At 49.7% G+C, this 13,876-nt stretch overlaps 8 protein-coding genes across 8 annotated transcripts; 4 read left to right on the top strand and 4 right to left on the bottom strand.

The window, feature by feature from the left end:
• Positions 1 to 2,479: 2,479 nt before the first annotated feature.
• On the bottom strand, positions 2,480 to 3,674 carry ACHE_41110S (uncharacterized protein; the record flags this gene model as incomplete). The annotated part of the gene is made up of 4 exons (XM_043279383.1): positions 2,480 to 2,564; positions 2,616 to 2,810; positions 2,862 to 3,443; positions 3,493 to 3,674. 4 exons carry the CDS (start codon positions 3,672 to 3,674, stop codon positions 2,480 to 2,482), a joined length of 1,044 nt encoding a protein of 347 aa, XP_043137068.1.
• Positions 3,675 to 5,888: 2,214 nt separating this feature from the next.
• Positions 5,889 to 6,551, bottom strand: ACHE_41109S (GMF family protein; the record flags this gene model as incomplete). Its single annotated transcript, XM_043279382.1, has 4 exons — positions 5,889 to 6,080; positions 6,140 to 6,270; positions 6,381 to 6,483; positions 6,549 to 6,551. 4 exons carry the CDS (start codon positions 6,549 to 6,551, stop codon positions 5,889 to 5,891), a joined length of 429 nt encoding a protein of 142 aa, XP_043137067.1.
• Positions 6,552 to 6,856: 305 nt separating this feature from the next.
• ACHE_41108A (flavin adenine dinucleotide pyrophosphatase) lies at positions 6,857 to 8,024 on the top strand (the record flags this gene model as incomplete). Its single annotated transcript, XM_043279381.1, has 3 exons — positions 6,857 to 7,063; positions 7,155 to 7,321; positions 7,403 to 8,024. The coding sequence occupies 3 exons, from the start codon at positions 6,857 to 6,859 to the stop codon at positions 8,022 to 8,024; spliced, it is 996 nt and encodes a 331-aa protein (XP_043137066.1).
• Positions 8,025 to 8,287: 263 nt separating this feature from the next.
• Positions 8,288 to 9,217, top strand: ACHE_41107A (RNase P/RNase MRP complex subunit; the record flags this gene model as incomplete). The annotated part of the gene is made up of 1 exon (XM_043279380.1): positions 8,288 to 9,217. One exon carries the CDS (start codon positions 8,288 to 8,290, stop codon positions 9,215 to 9,217), a length of 930 nt encoding a protein of 309 aa, XP_043137065.1.
• Positions 9,218 to 9,933: 716 nt separating this feature from the next.
• On the bottom strand, positions 9,934 to 10,845 carry SEN34 (tRNA splicing endonuclease subunit SEN34; the record flags this gene model as incomplete). Its single annotated transcript, XM_043279379.1, has 1 exon — positions 9,934 to 10,845. The coding sequence occupies one exon, from the start codon at positions 10,843 to 10,845 to the stop codon at positions 9,934 to 9,936; it is 912 nt and encodes a 303-aa protein (XP_043137064.1).
• A 521-nt stretch (positions 10,846 to 11,366) lies between these two features.
• ACHE_41105A (uncharacterized protein) lies at positions 11,367 to 11,634 on the top strand (the record flags this gene model as incomplete). The annotated part of the gene is made up of 2 exons (XM_043279378.1): positions 11,367 to 11,421; positions 11,474 to 11,634. 2 exons carry the CDS (start codon positions 11,367 to 11,369, stop codon positions 11,632 to 11,634), a joined length of 216 nt encoding a protein of 71 aa, XP_043137063.1.
• Positions 11,635 to 11,666: 32 nt separating this feature from the next.
• On the bottom strand, positions 11,667 to 12,904 carry ACHE_41104S (elongator complex protein 4; the record flags this gene model as incomplete). The annotated part of the gene is made up of 2 exons (XM_043279377.1): positions 11,667 to 12,373; positions 12,433 to 12,904. The coding sequence occupies 2 exons, from the start codon at positions 12,902 to 12,904 to the stop codon at positions 11,667 to 11,669; spliced, it is 1,179 nt and encodes a 392-aa protein (XP_043137062.1).
• Positions 12,905 to 13,181: 277 nt separating this feature from the next.
• On the top strand, positions 13,182 to 13,667 carry RPB8 (DNA-directed RNA polymerase core subunit RPB8; the record flags this gene model as incomplete). The annotated part of the gene is made up of 2 exons (XM_043279376.1): positions 13,182 to 13,507; positions 13,562 to 13,667. The coding sequence occupies 2 exons, from the start codon at positions 13,182 to 13,184 to the stop codon at positions 13,665 to 13,667; spliced, it is 432 nt and encodes a 143-aa protein (XP_043137061.1).
• Positions 13,668 to 13,876: the final 209 nt, after the last annotated feature.

The raw sequence follows: 13,876 nt of genomic DNA, 5'->3' as shown, positions 1-13,876 counted from the left end.
TTCCCACACCACTACTGCTTCACCTGCGAAAATGCGACATCCCAGGTTGGTAGGCTGTTATTCTGCTGCCAGAGCTGCGTGAAGGCGTACTGCGTGAAGGCGTACTGCGAGAAGTGTCTTGACTGGGAGAAGACGGTGTTTGTTGGTGATGAGGGCTGCTCGGGCACGTCGTTCTTTGTTAAGTGCGCTTCTTGTGTTGGTCACGGTTACAGACATGGTATGGTGAGGGCTGAGAGGTGTGTGGTTAAGAAGGTTAAGTTTTGAATTGGAATCGGTTTAGATGAGGAATGGATATCTTGGTGTTGACGTGAAGTGGGTTGTATGCAGGTTTGGTTGGACCGTGTTTTGGCGACATTGGCCGATGGCAGGTTGTTACAGAGTTTGCATTGAAGTAGTACTCTTTAGGAATTAGGCACAATAACTATCATAAGAACTTCTGTTAACAGCAGGCCAACTGGCAGCGTAGCATTGCATCCATTTGATATGACCGCGTATCAAACTGGTAATACCAAGCCCCACTAGTAAAACCAACCAAATCCCGGAAACCTGCAACAGCGGGAACCCCAACCGAAACTCTGGATCCTGGTAATATACCACTCATTACCATACCATACCGCAAAGAACAACACCATACAATACAATACAATACAATACAGCACATAGCAAGTGTCGTGTCACTTGTTTGGCGGGAACGGACCGACCCGTACGATAATTATACAGCTCGAGGGGTATAAAACCTGATAGTTTAATAGAGTTGTGGCACATAGTCGCGAATAGTTCTAGTCCAGTCAGGCAGCGCGATAATGTCCGAGCGGCTAAGCCGAGCTGAAGGATGCTGTGCTATCAGGGGTCAAATCCCGATATGATGGTCTTCTTCAGGGTTGGTCTAGTTGAACTACAGTCTATAGTATACCCTGTTCTTCGCTTATGCTTACCCTTGCGTATATACTCTACCCCTCCGTACTTGTAGATAAATGTCCTGTCCATATATACCTCATATACTATGTATTACAAAGTAGTACTCCGTACTTGTACTGAAGATAGTATCCCGGATCATTCATGATCACCGTTAAGTGCCAAAGCGCCCGGAACGGCTTCCCCGCCGAACGATGTGGATTGCGCTGTGGATTGCGCTAGTCTAGGCCTCCGGAGGACATTACTCTGCATGATACATGGGCACAGATGCATAGTTATGGCATGATTTTTTATGCACGGAAGTGCAATAGGAATACAGGTAGAAAAACCGATGACAGAAACCGGACAACCAGACAGACGGACAACGGCTAACGGTAATCTTATGCTTATATCGATCCAGAGTCGATGTATCACTTGTCAGGACAAAGTCAATTGATCCTGTACAATTACTCACAGTATGATTGTTGTAGGTGCAAAGTGAAGAGCACAAATACGGCTGAAGACGTTGATAAAGGTCCTTCCGGATTCAGGCCTTGGCGCATCGGATATTACACTTCTTAATAGTGTGGTTGTTATAATGGTACTGATATTCTCCGCAATGCCGGATCCCTGGCGTCGGGTTGGGTCGGTTGAGTCAGTGCCGATGTGGGTTAACAGTTGTATTCTGTACTGGTGCTTGTAATCCGTTGTACGAGTACTTTACTGTAACTAGAGCATCGTACAAGTTGCGAAAATGGGATATGGGAATGTATTTAGCATTTGTGTACAAGTACAAGTACTCTGCAGTCCTGTTAAGTGCTAGTGCAGATGTACACCCGAGAATGCCAACATTCCACTCCAAACTATCAACAATCCCCCAAACTCTACCCAAACTCTAACATCCTCAGCTGATACCCCACATACACACCCCTAATAACCGTTAATACCAGTATCACGGCAAGGACCAGCCCAGGAGACCGGCACAAGTACACCCTGCTATCCCTAGTTATCCTGCGAGTCAGTCCGATCCACCAACATGACAGCTCAACGGTCGAAATACCGATTCCTCAATGCGGAAATAGCTATCTTTAAAACCCCAATCCGGGCCCAGTGCCTGCGGGTCCCATTCCGGGACCGGTCCGTGACATCCGTCGGCCTAGCCGGCGGGCGGATACGGAGATAAGGATGGTGCTGCGCTGGGGTGGGTGTTTTTCGCAGAGGGTTGCTGGTTTAAGTCCGCGTCTGTGCTGGGTTGGGTGTACGTATGTTACTCCTACATAGTACATAGTAGTGTGGCTGGGGTGCTCGGGGAGGAAGTAGACTACGGGTATGATGGGCGATCATAATGTGCATGACTCTTGGGTGTCGCTGACGATGGATCCGGGTGGTGGGATTGGTAGGTAATTCTGACGGTTGGGTTGTTGTGGACTGTCTTATGGAGACTGTAGTTGTACTTGTGCTTGTTCTTGTAATAGTACGGAGTACTACTGAGAAATGCATGTGTATTCGTAATCGTGGAAAGAAAGGATAGGAGTAGGATAACGAATGACCAGATCCTAAAACATAGGACAAAACTACTACCGCGTTAAGCACCAATATTCATCTGCGCCAATCGCTCTTGAACGCGCATCACAACCTCCGGATCGAATTCCGGTCTGATTTTCTTAGGTCTATCCGTAGTCAGCAAGTGTTCTCAATTCCCTAGAGTAAGGTGTACATACGGGTCCCGTATCGTGGATGGTCCCCTTTCCTGGCCACAATTGGAACAGTTTCGTTCTCCGGCTCGGTACAGCGTGGTGCATACGTGACAGGTGTACCGGACTCGCTGGCGAGGCTTTCGCCAGGTTCGCTGGGGTATTTCGATAGGCGGTTCGGCATCTCCTGGGTATCCGTCGGGATATTTGCGTAGTTTGGGTCTGGCGCTTGGTTAGCAACGTCCACATTAGACAGTAGAAGGATGTACGTACGGATCGCGAGGACATATCTTGCACCTTATATGTCCACAATTGATACACTCGGTCGCATCCTCCGTCGGAAACAAGCTCTCACACTCATGACAGATCCGTCTCACGCGCTGTCGAACCGGCCTACGAACCAAGTCCTGGCCACCACTGCGGGACGGAATCGTAAGTTCTGCCTTCTGAGTCCTCCGCGGCAATTCTGCCAGCCGAGCATCCCTCGCCTTCTTCTCCTCCAGCAGCGCCCTGACAGCACCCTGCTCCGGCTCGGTGACGGGCTTGCTTTTCGGCGCCGGGTGACGGGGACATTTCTTGCAGCGGGTGTGCTGGCAGTTGACGCAGACTTTGTTGGGGCCGAAGGTGGTCTGGCAGCGGTGACAGGTGCGGCGGACGCGCATGCGGATCGGCTTGGTGACTCGCTGGACGGTCATGTCGCTGGGGGACTTCCATTCGCCGGGTTCGAGGGTGAGGCCGTATTTGGCGAAGAGGGCTTGGGCCTTGGCTTGTTGGACGGCGCTCCAGTGGGAGATCACGGTCGGTTCTTGGATCTTGGTGGGGTATTCTTCGGGGTTGGGGTGTGGCTCGATTGGACTGTTGCTGTTGTTAGCATCGATCAGACTGAAGTTTGAAAAGAACATACACTTCAACATTGCCAAAAGGAGCCTTGGTAGGACCAGCATTGCTAGTGCTAGCCTCGCCCGTGATATCCTTCATGCTGGAGATAGACGAGGACTTGGTGGAGCCTCTCTTCAAAACGGTTCTCATGCGCTTGATATACTTGGACAGGCCCTCAGGCTCGTCCTGATTTTCCTGGGTCGACATTTTCCCTTTATTTTGTTTTCTTTTTTTTTTTTGGCTTCTTTCCTTGTCGAATATTCTTCACTCCTTCGGTTCTCTTAAATCCACGATATCATGCCGATGATTTGTCAAGCCTCGTTCCCCAACATACAACTGACTCGGGATATTCGATCAAGTCCCGACCGAAGAATATCAAATACGAGTAAAGTAGGGATAGACGCAGATAAGACGGCGATGCGGACAGACAATAAGAAGCAGTGGTGAATGGGACGACGATGAACGATGGTGATAGATCAAGCGCAAGGAGATTGACGGGAACACGGGCGGCGGTACCGACAACCACAGACTTGGGACCCGACAAGACGGTGAAGGGACTGGGGTGTGGTTTTGTTTAGACGTCCAGTTAGCAATATGAGAGGTTATTGGCTGTAAGAATGCGAGGATGCAACAGTCGGGCACACAATGCAGTAGTGAAAAGTGACCTGTTCACTGACTGACCCGACGCTGGGGGGTTGGAACGTCGTTGATAGATTGGGTGGGAGAGGAAAGAGAGAGAAAAAAGCAGGTGAAAGAGAGAGAAACAGAGAGGAGAAAAGAAAACCTAAATGATAAATAAGTTTAGCCTAGCAAGAATCATAATTTCAAAAAAAAAAAAAAAAACGACGTAATAAGGATCATAGCATAGCAAGAATACTTTGGCAGAAAATAAAATCATAATTTCTGGGGTGAAGAGCAGGGGCAGCCGTAATTACGGGTACTGTACTGAGAGCCACCCGTACCATACAGGCCCGTGCGTTACCGGAACCAAGGTTTTGCTGCCGAAGGGCCGAAGCGGGCGCTGACGGTGTGGCGCTAGGCCGTTTTGGGAAGTGCCCCGGCGGGCGAACTTGGGCTTAATTATTCAGAGTTTGTGCCATCCAAGTAGACCGTGATGTTCGATCAGACAATCGGATTATCCCTGAAGTGCGCATGCTCTAACTATGTACATACAGAGTATTAACGACTACTCCTATGTCCTATGTACAAGTACAGTACGACTCCAAATACTCAGATAGCTAGTCTGAATAATAGAACCAGTTCCACCTCAATTAACTTTGTCTGGACTGCCTCAGTTCCTTCCATTGCTATTCTGGTCTGGTTTCAGATAGCCGCCCACGGGACGGGAAATTTTCGAGGCCTTGAGTGAAATAGATAGCCCTCCATACAGCTACTCGGAGTAGTATATGCAGTACGATGATCCGTACAGCCTAGGGTGGACTGGTTGGTACAGTGGCGCTGCAGTAGAGTGGTCAGTGCTGTGCCAGATCACTGGGTCAAGCCAGGCATTGTGCTGACCAAGACAGGATGGTAAAGTATTATCCGCTCGAGTAAACTGTGTAGGGGGACTCCTTTACTACGGAGTGTTATTGTATGTAGAGAGTACTCCTATCCTTATATTGATATACCACTATATAGGGTATACTCCTGATCACCATAAACAAAGTTATTGATGGCCATACCGGATGAACAGGAGTTTCATCCGCTAAAAAGAAAATATGAGGGGGAATTCCGGGCCCGTCGTGGCAGCGGCTGATGGATCCACTTGCTCACTGGGTTTCATGATTGGTCCACTGTGGAATGTACAGTAATACAGGGGTATTGTACGGACAGTATTGGTATTGATAGGTACTCTGTATTGGTACGTCGACTACGGGTACTTGCACATTGTTATCTATTATGCAGAGTACGTGAAGCATGAAGGAATACGAGCTTTTACTATGTACAATCATTCTGTACTCAGATAAGAATCTTATCATAGAAGTCAGAAGCGAGTGAGTGAATTGACCTCGTTCTACCTGCCGTGCCACAAAGTCTATTCTAATGAAACCGCGTTCCTGAATATAGGGACTTAAGACTACGGAGCTTACTCTGGAGTCGGAGGTTAATAATGCTCTATCCGGGTTCCCCGATTAGCCCCCAAAGATCTGTTCTCAGCCTAGGCTAAGTCCGTAGGGTACGAGTTCTTGTAGATAATGCCTAACCGACGCGATGATTGACACCATCCAATCTAATCACACCATACGCCCAAATTCGAGCCTCTGCCCAGGTTTCGATTTCATGCATGCGTATCGGATACGCTGCTCAAGAATTCAAATCCCAATAAATATTCTCGTATCGATCAAGCCACCTGCTCATTCCCAGCAACACGCATTGGACAAGTAACATCCCTGCTAGCTATACGAGATTCCCGGTAGGCTGCTAATCGTCCCCCTGGAGTCTCGACTCAATCGAAATGATATCATCCTCCTCATGCACCTCCAGAACCCGGTTAACCTCTGCCGTACTGCGCATCAATTCCACTGCCCCGGCATAGAGCATTCGAAGCGAAGGGTTACAATTCTCGGGGAGGTAGTATAGGAGGACGTAGGGGACTGAGAGCCGACCAGATCCCTGCGCGCTAGTATTAGTATCGACATCCCATAGACGAGAAGGGATGAACGGATGCGCACCAAAGTCAGCGGGTAACTGAGGAGGATAAACCGCGGAGACGACTCGGGGAGCTCATCAGCCACATCTTCCATCTTTGAGTAGATTTGATCATCGTCGGGGCGGATCTCTTGGTTCTTTGAATCAATCACATCTATCCGATTTGTCAATACGGTATTTTCACAGTCCTTGCGTCGCCATCAATTGGCTTATCGCCGCTTGCTTTTGCTTTTCCTATGGCCATTCAGGAGGTGAAGCCCATACAGATAATAGCCTGCGGATCCTTTGCTCTCGATGTTCCCAACCGAAACTTGCGCAACTTGTCTTTTGTCTCTGGGGAGAAAGAATATAACCGCGATTCAGAAGCCTGTTTGCCGGTATACCCTGGTCAGTCTTGTGTCTGCAGCGCGCCGCACATGCGGGGCAACTCACCATGTTGGAGAAAGCCGAAGAAAGAAACGACCAGCGCCTAGTTCAAAAAAAAAAATAAATATATAGAAAAGAAGTTGAATAAGTAGTAGGATGATAGTAGTCCAAAATGAAGAGATGAAAGATATAACCGGATGAGGACAGGGGTTGGAAAGGAAGAAAAGAAAGATCTGTCCAGGTGGAAGTCGAGCTCCCTTCTCCACCCCGCAGGACCCTCAAATGCCCCATTCTCTCCACCATCCGAGACTTTTCTCTCGTCCTTTTTCTCTCTCCTCCGTTCTTTCTCCATATTCTCCCGTTGCGATTCCTTCATGTTCGCCCGTCTCAGCCAACTCACCCGCCATTTAACTCGCCCATCGCTTGCTTTTACGCCGGCCGTCACGAATCCCGCACCGTCGCTGTCCCCATTGCACCATCGCACTCCGTCCACGATGACATCATCCGCCGTATCGAATGCTTCTAAGACAATACACACTGCGGCTTGTTTGATTATCGGTGACGAGGTTCTTGGTGGAAAGGTGAGGGCTTGGACATTTGCGGAATGGGGATTAAAGTGTTCCTGAGTGGCGCGCCGGTTGAACCAGAGATTGACCCGTATACTTTCGCCAGACCATCGACACCAACTCCTCCTACTTCGCCAAATACTGCTTCCAACTCGGAATCCAGCTTAAGCGCATCGAAGTCATTGCCGACGATGAGGGTGAAATCGTCGAGGCCGTCCGTCGCATGAGCAGCAACTACGATTTTGTCGTAACTAGTGGAGGAATTGGACCAACGTCCGTACCCCCTCCCTTTCAGACAAATTAAATTACAATTGGTAGGAGGGAAGCTGATCCATGTGCCCACCCTCCGAAAAGCCACGATGATATAACCTATGAGTCGATAGCCAAGGCCTTTGGCTTGAAGTTGAAACTGCACCAACCAGCCTTCGAACGGATGAAGAAACTCGCCAGACCCCATCCCATGCAGCCCCATTTCGACTGGGAGAAGCCATCCCCGGGGCTCACTGCAAAATTGCGCATGGTCGAACTGCCGCATGACCCGAAGGTTCCCGAAGAGCAGCAGGCCGTCTTCGTCGCGGATGACATGTGGGTTCCTATTGCAGTGGTTAACGGAAACATCCATATTCTCCCTGGTGTGCCGCGTCTGTTCGAGCGATTGCTCGAGTGTCTCAAGCCTAATCTGCTGCCGCGCTTGACGAACCCTGAGGGCAAGGGTATCTACCGCTTCCTCTTCAGCACGCCGCTTCCTGAGAGTGCTATTGCGCCGTATCTGACGGAGCTCGCCAGACGGGCTAACCCGCACGGCGTCAAGGTGGGTAGCTACCCCCGTTGGGGGAAGAAGCGGAACACCGTCACTTTGGTTGGTGGTAACAAGCCTTTCATGGAGACGCTGGTGCCGGAAGTTGAACACAATGTGCACGGCCGCAAAGTTAGCCGAGAGGATGAATTGGATCCTCCTTCGGACCACGAAAAGTAGCAAGCTCAAATGTGCCAGAACCGAAACATTGTTTCATATTTTGCTATAGCGATGCTTCTGAGACTTGATTGTATATAGACTATAAATAGTCAGATGATTGGCGTGGATACCTGCTTTTTGTCACAGATGTCAAGCCAAGTACATGAAATCCATTCTATATTCGACATGTTTGTTTCATCACAATTTGACTTGAAAGGTTCACTCATATCGCTGCAATATGATTCTCAGTGGGCTTGATTTTCGGTCCGGTGACTTTCCAACTAATGAGCCTTGAGACTTCATTTCCATCTCTTTTCATTGTTATCTTGCACTCTTATCTTTGTTTTCTTTTTTTTTTTTTAGTTAGATGGACCTTGTTGACAGACATTCAATCTCACGTGGACCCACCGATAAGCTTATCACTTATCACCATTTTTTTCCCATTGCCAACTTCTCTCCTACCATCACCACCACCAACAACCAAACCACAAACCCCGAAAATGACCCAACCACCACCCCCAAAACAACACATCGCCCAAACCCTCCTCACGCGCGCCCACCCTCCAGAAACAGCAGAAACCCTCTTCACCGAACGCATCAAACAAAAACCCCTCTACCTCCGCCCAACCTCCCCAACCGCCTCCGACAACCGCACCCGCAGACGACACCACCGCCTCCGCAAAAAAGAATACTTCCTACGCAAGCAGCGCCCAAAGCCACTCTCCGCGAAGGAGAAGCGCGCATCTGGAATCTACGAGCTAGGCGAGGACGAGGCTAAGTATGAGGTCTTCCGAGGTTTGAATGCGCTTTGGGTGCGCTATATGCAGGAGGTGCTTGATTTGAGGAGTGACGGGAGTACGGGAACGGGGGGAGGGATGGTCACGGCGCTGTCGCATGGGAGTAAGCTTGTGAGTGCTGATTTTCATGGGGCGGAGATTGAGGTTGTGAGGAGTGGGTGTGCGGGGAGGGTTGGGATGAGGGGGATTGTGGTGAGGGATACGAAGTTTACGTTTGTGGTTGTTACGGAAAAGGATGAGGTTAAGAGTAAGTTTTTTCTCTTCCTTTTGCGCTGGTTTGGTTGTGGGGTGGGAGTGGTGCTGATGGTTGCTACTAGCTATTCCGAAGGAACAAACGATTATTCGCTTTCGCGTGCCGTTACCGAAGCGAGCGACAGATGCAGACGCAGATGCGGATACAGAGATGAAGGAGGATGAGCAGAAACAGCCCGAGGCGAAAGAGCTGGTGTTTGAGATTCATGGGAATCAGTTCCAGAATCGTGCTGTGGACAGGGCGCATAAGAAGTTCAAGTGGAAGAATGTCGAGTATCTGTGATTCGATGGTTTGGACTTGTTGGATATAATGAGAAGCGCATGGGATGGGCTATCCGATGGCATGATACAATCCCTATGCCTGTCAGTCTTGGAGATCAAGACCGTATGCGCACCCGTCAGTGGTATAAACCGCTAGGAGCTCTACAGAGTACCGCGGGACGAAATTGCGCCAGGACCTGAGTGCGATAAATTCGACTACAGAAATTGGAGTGGTTGGGTTTTCCGGCACATCGATGTAAATAGAGCTTTGACCGATAGATCATAATGTGCCATTCACGGGTATCTAATTTCATAAAATCGCAACATTTGCATCTCGACGACGCTGCTTAGTTCTTATGCGAGTACGCATCGTCTTCCGGTGCAGATGATGTTCTCAGTAAACATTCATCCTGTTCGTGCTTCGCCCAAGCGCGAGCCATCCGGCATGCCAAGCAGAAGTATTCATATCCACACAGCGTTTGATCTGGGACACGTTCACATCCACAGGTTCAATAGCATCGAGGTGGACTGGCGACGAATAAATGGCTGTAACATGGACAATTGACTGTTGCAATGGCCAGTCATGTAGAGATATCGATATCAAGGCAGAAAGCATGGCATCACATCCCCGCCCACTCAACACTGAACGTCCTGACACTATCCTCAGCACCAGGACCAGTCTGTTCAGCTCCACCAACGAGGAATCCCTTTTTCACACCAGTGCCCAGTCGACCGCCAGCAATGATGTCCATGAGGTTAATCTCCTCATCCCATTCAGCAGACACGACCAGGAAATGAGAATGGAACCGTAACGGATCACCCGGGTATGCGAGGTACTGACATCCGAACCGAAGTCCAGGCGATAGGAAATAGCCCTTGGAGTGCAGATGTGCGAACAGAGGATAAGAGGATGGGACTTCAGGTGACGGCAAGACCTGATCGGATGCAGGTCTAGATGGCATCGGCGGGTACGAAGTCGCAGGAGTGACAGCCATCGCCGTTTCAGACGGAGTCGGGCGTTGCGGACCGGCATCCTGGGCCTGTTCACCACCGGCGAACAGTTCCAGTGCAGGATCATCACCAACAGCGTTATCCGCGACGGCTTGCTTCTGGGCAGCTTTCTTAGACGCCTTGGCTGCCTTCTTCGCATCTAGGTTCTTTAAAGCTTCTTCCCGCAGTTGCTCCTTGCGACGGTTCTGCAGTCGCATTGCTTGCAGTCCTTCAGCTTCTAAATTCCGGAGATACCGTTTCCGATCCACCTCCATGATGGAAGTCATGCCGTCCTTGTGCGCCTTTATTTCGTCTACAATGCAAGCTACACCCTTGTCCACCAGCAGCCGTGCCTCTTCTGGCATCAGCTGCAGGGGCATGGCCAGGAAGACATTTTGTTGCGGGATTTGCGGGAGGGTTCCAATCAGAACGCCGCAGATATGGTGTTCGCGTCTCAGATATGTAACTGCATCAATTGAGAAGAGATAGTAACTACCGGATATGTAAGAGATCGGTATAGGGAGAACCGGGTCGGTGGCCATTTTCTAGCTGACACGAGTTGATTATTCAAATATACACTGCTAACAGATGGCCAGTTAGCGCAAGTCCATTACATGCCAATGGATATTTAGCAGTAGAAACAAGAAACAGCAAGTCATTCTCAATACGTTTCTCAATCACATGTGCTCAATTTTTAGAGATATATAGTGAGCTTCAGGGGATTGACAGATTATAGTAGATGTATAATCATGCGAGCAGAAAAAAAAAAAACATAAACATTCTTCAACTTACCATTAGAAAGAAAAAAACTCTGGAATTTGTCCAGCAAAACCAGAGCTGTGTCGAGGAGAGAATGTCGACGGAGAAAAATGTTGGTGGGAAATACTCTGACGAGCCGCGCTAATCCTGTTTGGGAGTACTCATTCCGGCGACCGGGAGAAACCACAACCGCTACTTGATTTGCCAAAAACAATTCAGATCGGTCTGATAACCGCATATTCTTGACAGTAACATATCCCTTTGGTTTGTTTATTTACACTGACGCCTGTCGAAAAACGCCGCAATGGACTTCTTCTTGCTATTCCTCGTGTTCTTTTCACCTCTCCTTCTCGTTTTAGGTAGGCGATTCTCTGTCTACCCGATCGTGTCGCATATGCTGACATTATGAAGCATGGTTCGCCTTTTCTCGCGTGCGCCGTCATTTCGAAGATGAATCGACTAGACCTGCATTTGGACGGAGTTATCTCCGGACAATGGCGCAAACGGGCGGGGCCATGTCTGAACAGATCGAGCTGCAGGATATGCTCGAAGACTCGAATCATGAAGAGTGATTGGCATTATCTGTCCCTTCAATTGGATTCAATTAGAATTCTAGGTCCTCCTTCTTGGGCATTCCACCCGCTGCCGCTCCGCCTTGAGCTTCCTTGTCGCCCTCCTCCGGCGGTAAGCTGAATGGTTTGATCTCAAACTTTCGTCTGCTCAGATTGAACGCCCAATCCTGCCCGATATTTTGATCACTACCGCCACCACGTTCATGCAGCACCGGTAGTCGATGTGTCTTCAGCATCCCCTGGGGTGGTTCTTCTCCGGAAGTCGCCGCTCCTGATGTCGCCAGCGCATCCGCGGAGTGAGGGAAAGGACACAGTTCGATAACACCATCGCTGATCAGCTCCATCCATCGTATGAGGCCTGACTCGCGGGGAAATAGTGACAAGGGAATGGTGATAATGGCTGTAATGCGCGCGTTGGGAGTATTCAGAAGAGCTCTGAGGGAGTGAAGGAACGGGAGAACATTGTCTGGCTGGCTCACTTCCGGGGGATACATGGTGGGACTGAGCAAGGATGGGATGACGATGCGGTGCACGGTATGTGGAGGGCTTGATGCAATAGCGCTTTGAAGTCGTTTATAAATGGAAGCGAAGAATGGCTCTCTTGTGGGTGCGAACGGGATGAAGTTCATTTTCGCAATGGAGGGATGGGTAAGGCGTCTTGTGAGGTCAAAAGAATGGCAGAATGCTGGTTTCACCTTGTTTGCATCTGTGCTCTGATTCTGTTCAGATGCCACGGGGCCTATGGTAATCAGCGCAATGGTTCCCAATATGATGTGCTTGGACAGGCGAATTACTCACCTCGCGATCCCGCAACTCCTGCGCCAAACTCTCCCAGACGCTCGTATCGCCAGGCAATCTTCATACGCTCACTCTTCCGTCTATCCGGCTTCTCATCACCAACTTCAGCAGAGCCAATCAAACCAGGAAGACTCCTTCCCCATTGTTCTGGTACTCCAATAACATGAACCTTTTGGTCCTGCACCACTCCTTCGGCAGCATAGTATCGTAGCAATGCGCCCGCGAAGTCCGTAGTCCCGTTTTCCTCAATAAACAGCATCTTCCCAATAGGAAGTCCTCCATGTCCTGCTAAAAGATTATCCAGCGACAGTGTACCCGTAGACGTCGTTGGTCTGCCATCATCGGGAGAGGGACGGATTCCAGGGCTCGAGTCGGCGACGGCAGCGGCCTGTGATGCTTGTGCAGGAGAATTGGCGGCAGGTGTCTGACCCGGGCCAGTTGACAGTCCAATATTTCGCTTGCGAAAGGACATTTTCTGTATGATAATCGAGATTTGGTGCTCTGAACAGTCAGTGAAGATTATTTGCAGCGGCGGGGCATGTCTCAGGTCCTTCCGCCTTCCATTAAAAGGGGCGGTAGCACGATAAGTCAAGCAGAAAAAAGCTTCCACCGCCGGAACTCGAACTCAAGCCGATTTTGCTTTCACGAACCAACTCGCATCAATCCGCCATTAGAGGCATACAATATTTAGAGCGTCACTGTTATATCCCGATCAAGTCTCCTCTCCTCCGCAGCTAGCAACTGCAACAATGTCCGACCCGCTCCTCTTCGAAGACACGTTCACGATCACCGCGATCAACTCGCAAAAATACGACCGCGTCTCTCGCCTGACCTGCACCTCGTCCGACTCCTTCACAACCTTCACGCTCGATGTCAACACCGAGCTGTACCCTTGCGCTGTCGGAGAGTCGCTCTCCATGGCACTAGCGTCGACACTGTCGCTCGACGGAAAGGAGGATAGCAAGGCCTCTTGGAGAGAGGTCGGCATGGGCGAGCAGACGTTGGCGAACGATTATGATTATGTTTGCCATGGGAAGGCTTATCGGTTCGAGGAGGGGAGTTCTCAGGGGAACATGTAAGGCGCGGCTTGCATTTTGAGGGTATCGAGTAGTGACTGACTGATGTGTAGGGCCGTTTTTATCTCCTTTGGTGGACTCCTGCTTTACCTTGAGGGACCTTACAAGAAGCTTGCCCCTCTGCGAATTGACTACGTGTACCTGCTTTTGAAGAAATGAGAGGATTGCTTCGTTTTATTCTTCCGCGATTGATGCAAATACTGCTATGCTATCTACAGTTGAAGCATTGTTCTCCGAGCAAAAGTCGGGTGTATTTGGTTGAAATATTTCTGGAGCGCCGGCGTTAGATTGGTAATTGGGTATATCAAATAGATCAACAAATATGTATATCGTTCTGTGCGTGGCCCTTTTCTTTCCAGGTCATGGTT

This window comes from Aspergillus chevalieri, chromosome 4, assembly GCF_016861735.1.
Source record: "Aspergillus chevalieri M1 DNA, chromosome 4, nearly complete sequence".
Lineage (NCBI taxonomy): Eukaryota > Fungi > Ascomycota > Eurotiomycetes > Eurotiales > Aspergillaceae > Aspergillus > Aspergillus chevalieri.
Note: the sequence above shows the minus strand (reverse complement) of the source record. Positions and strands in the feature narration are given on the sequence as shown.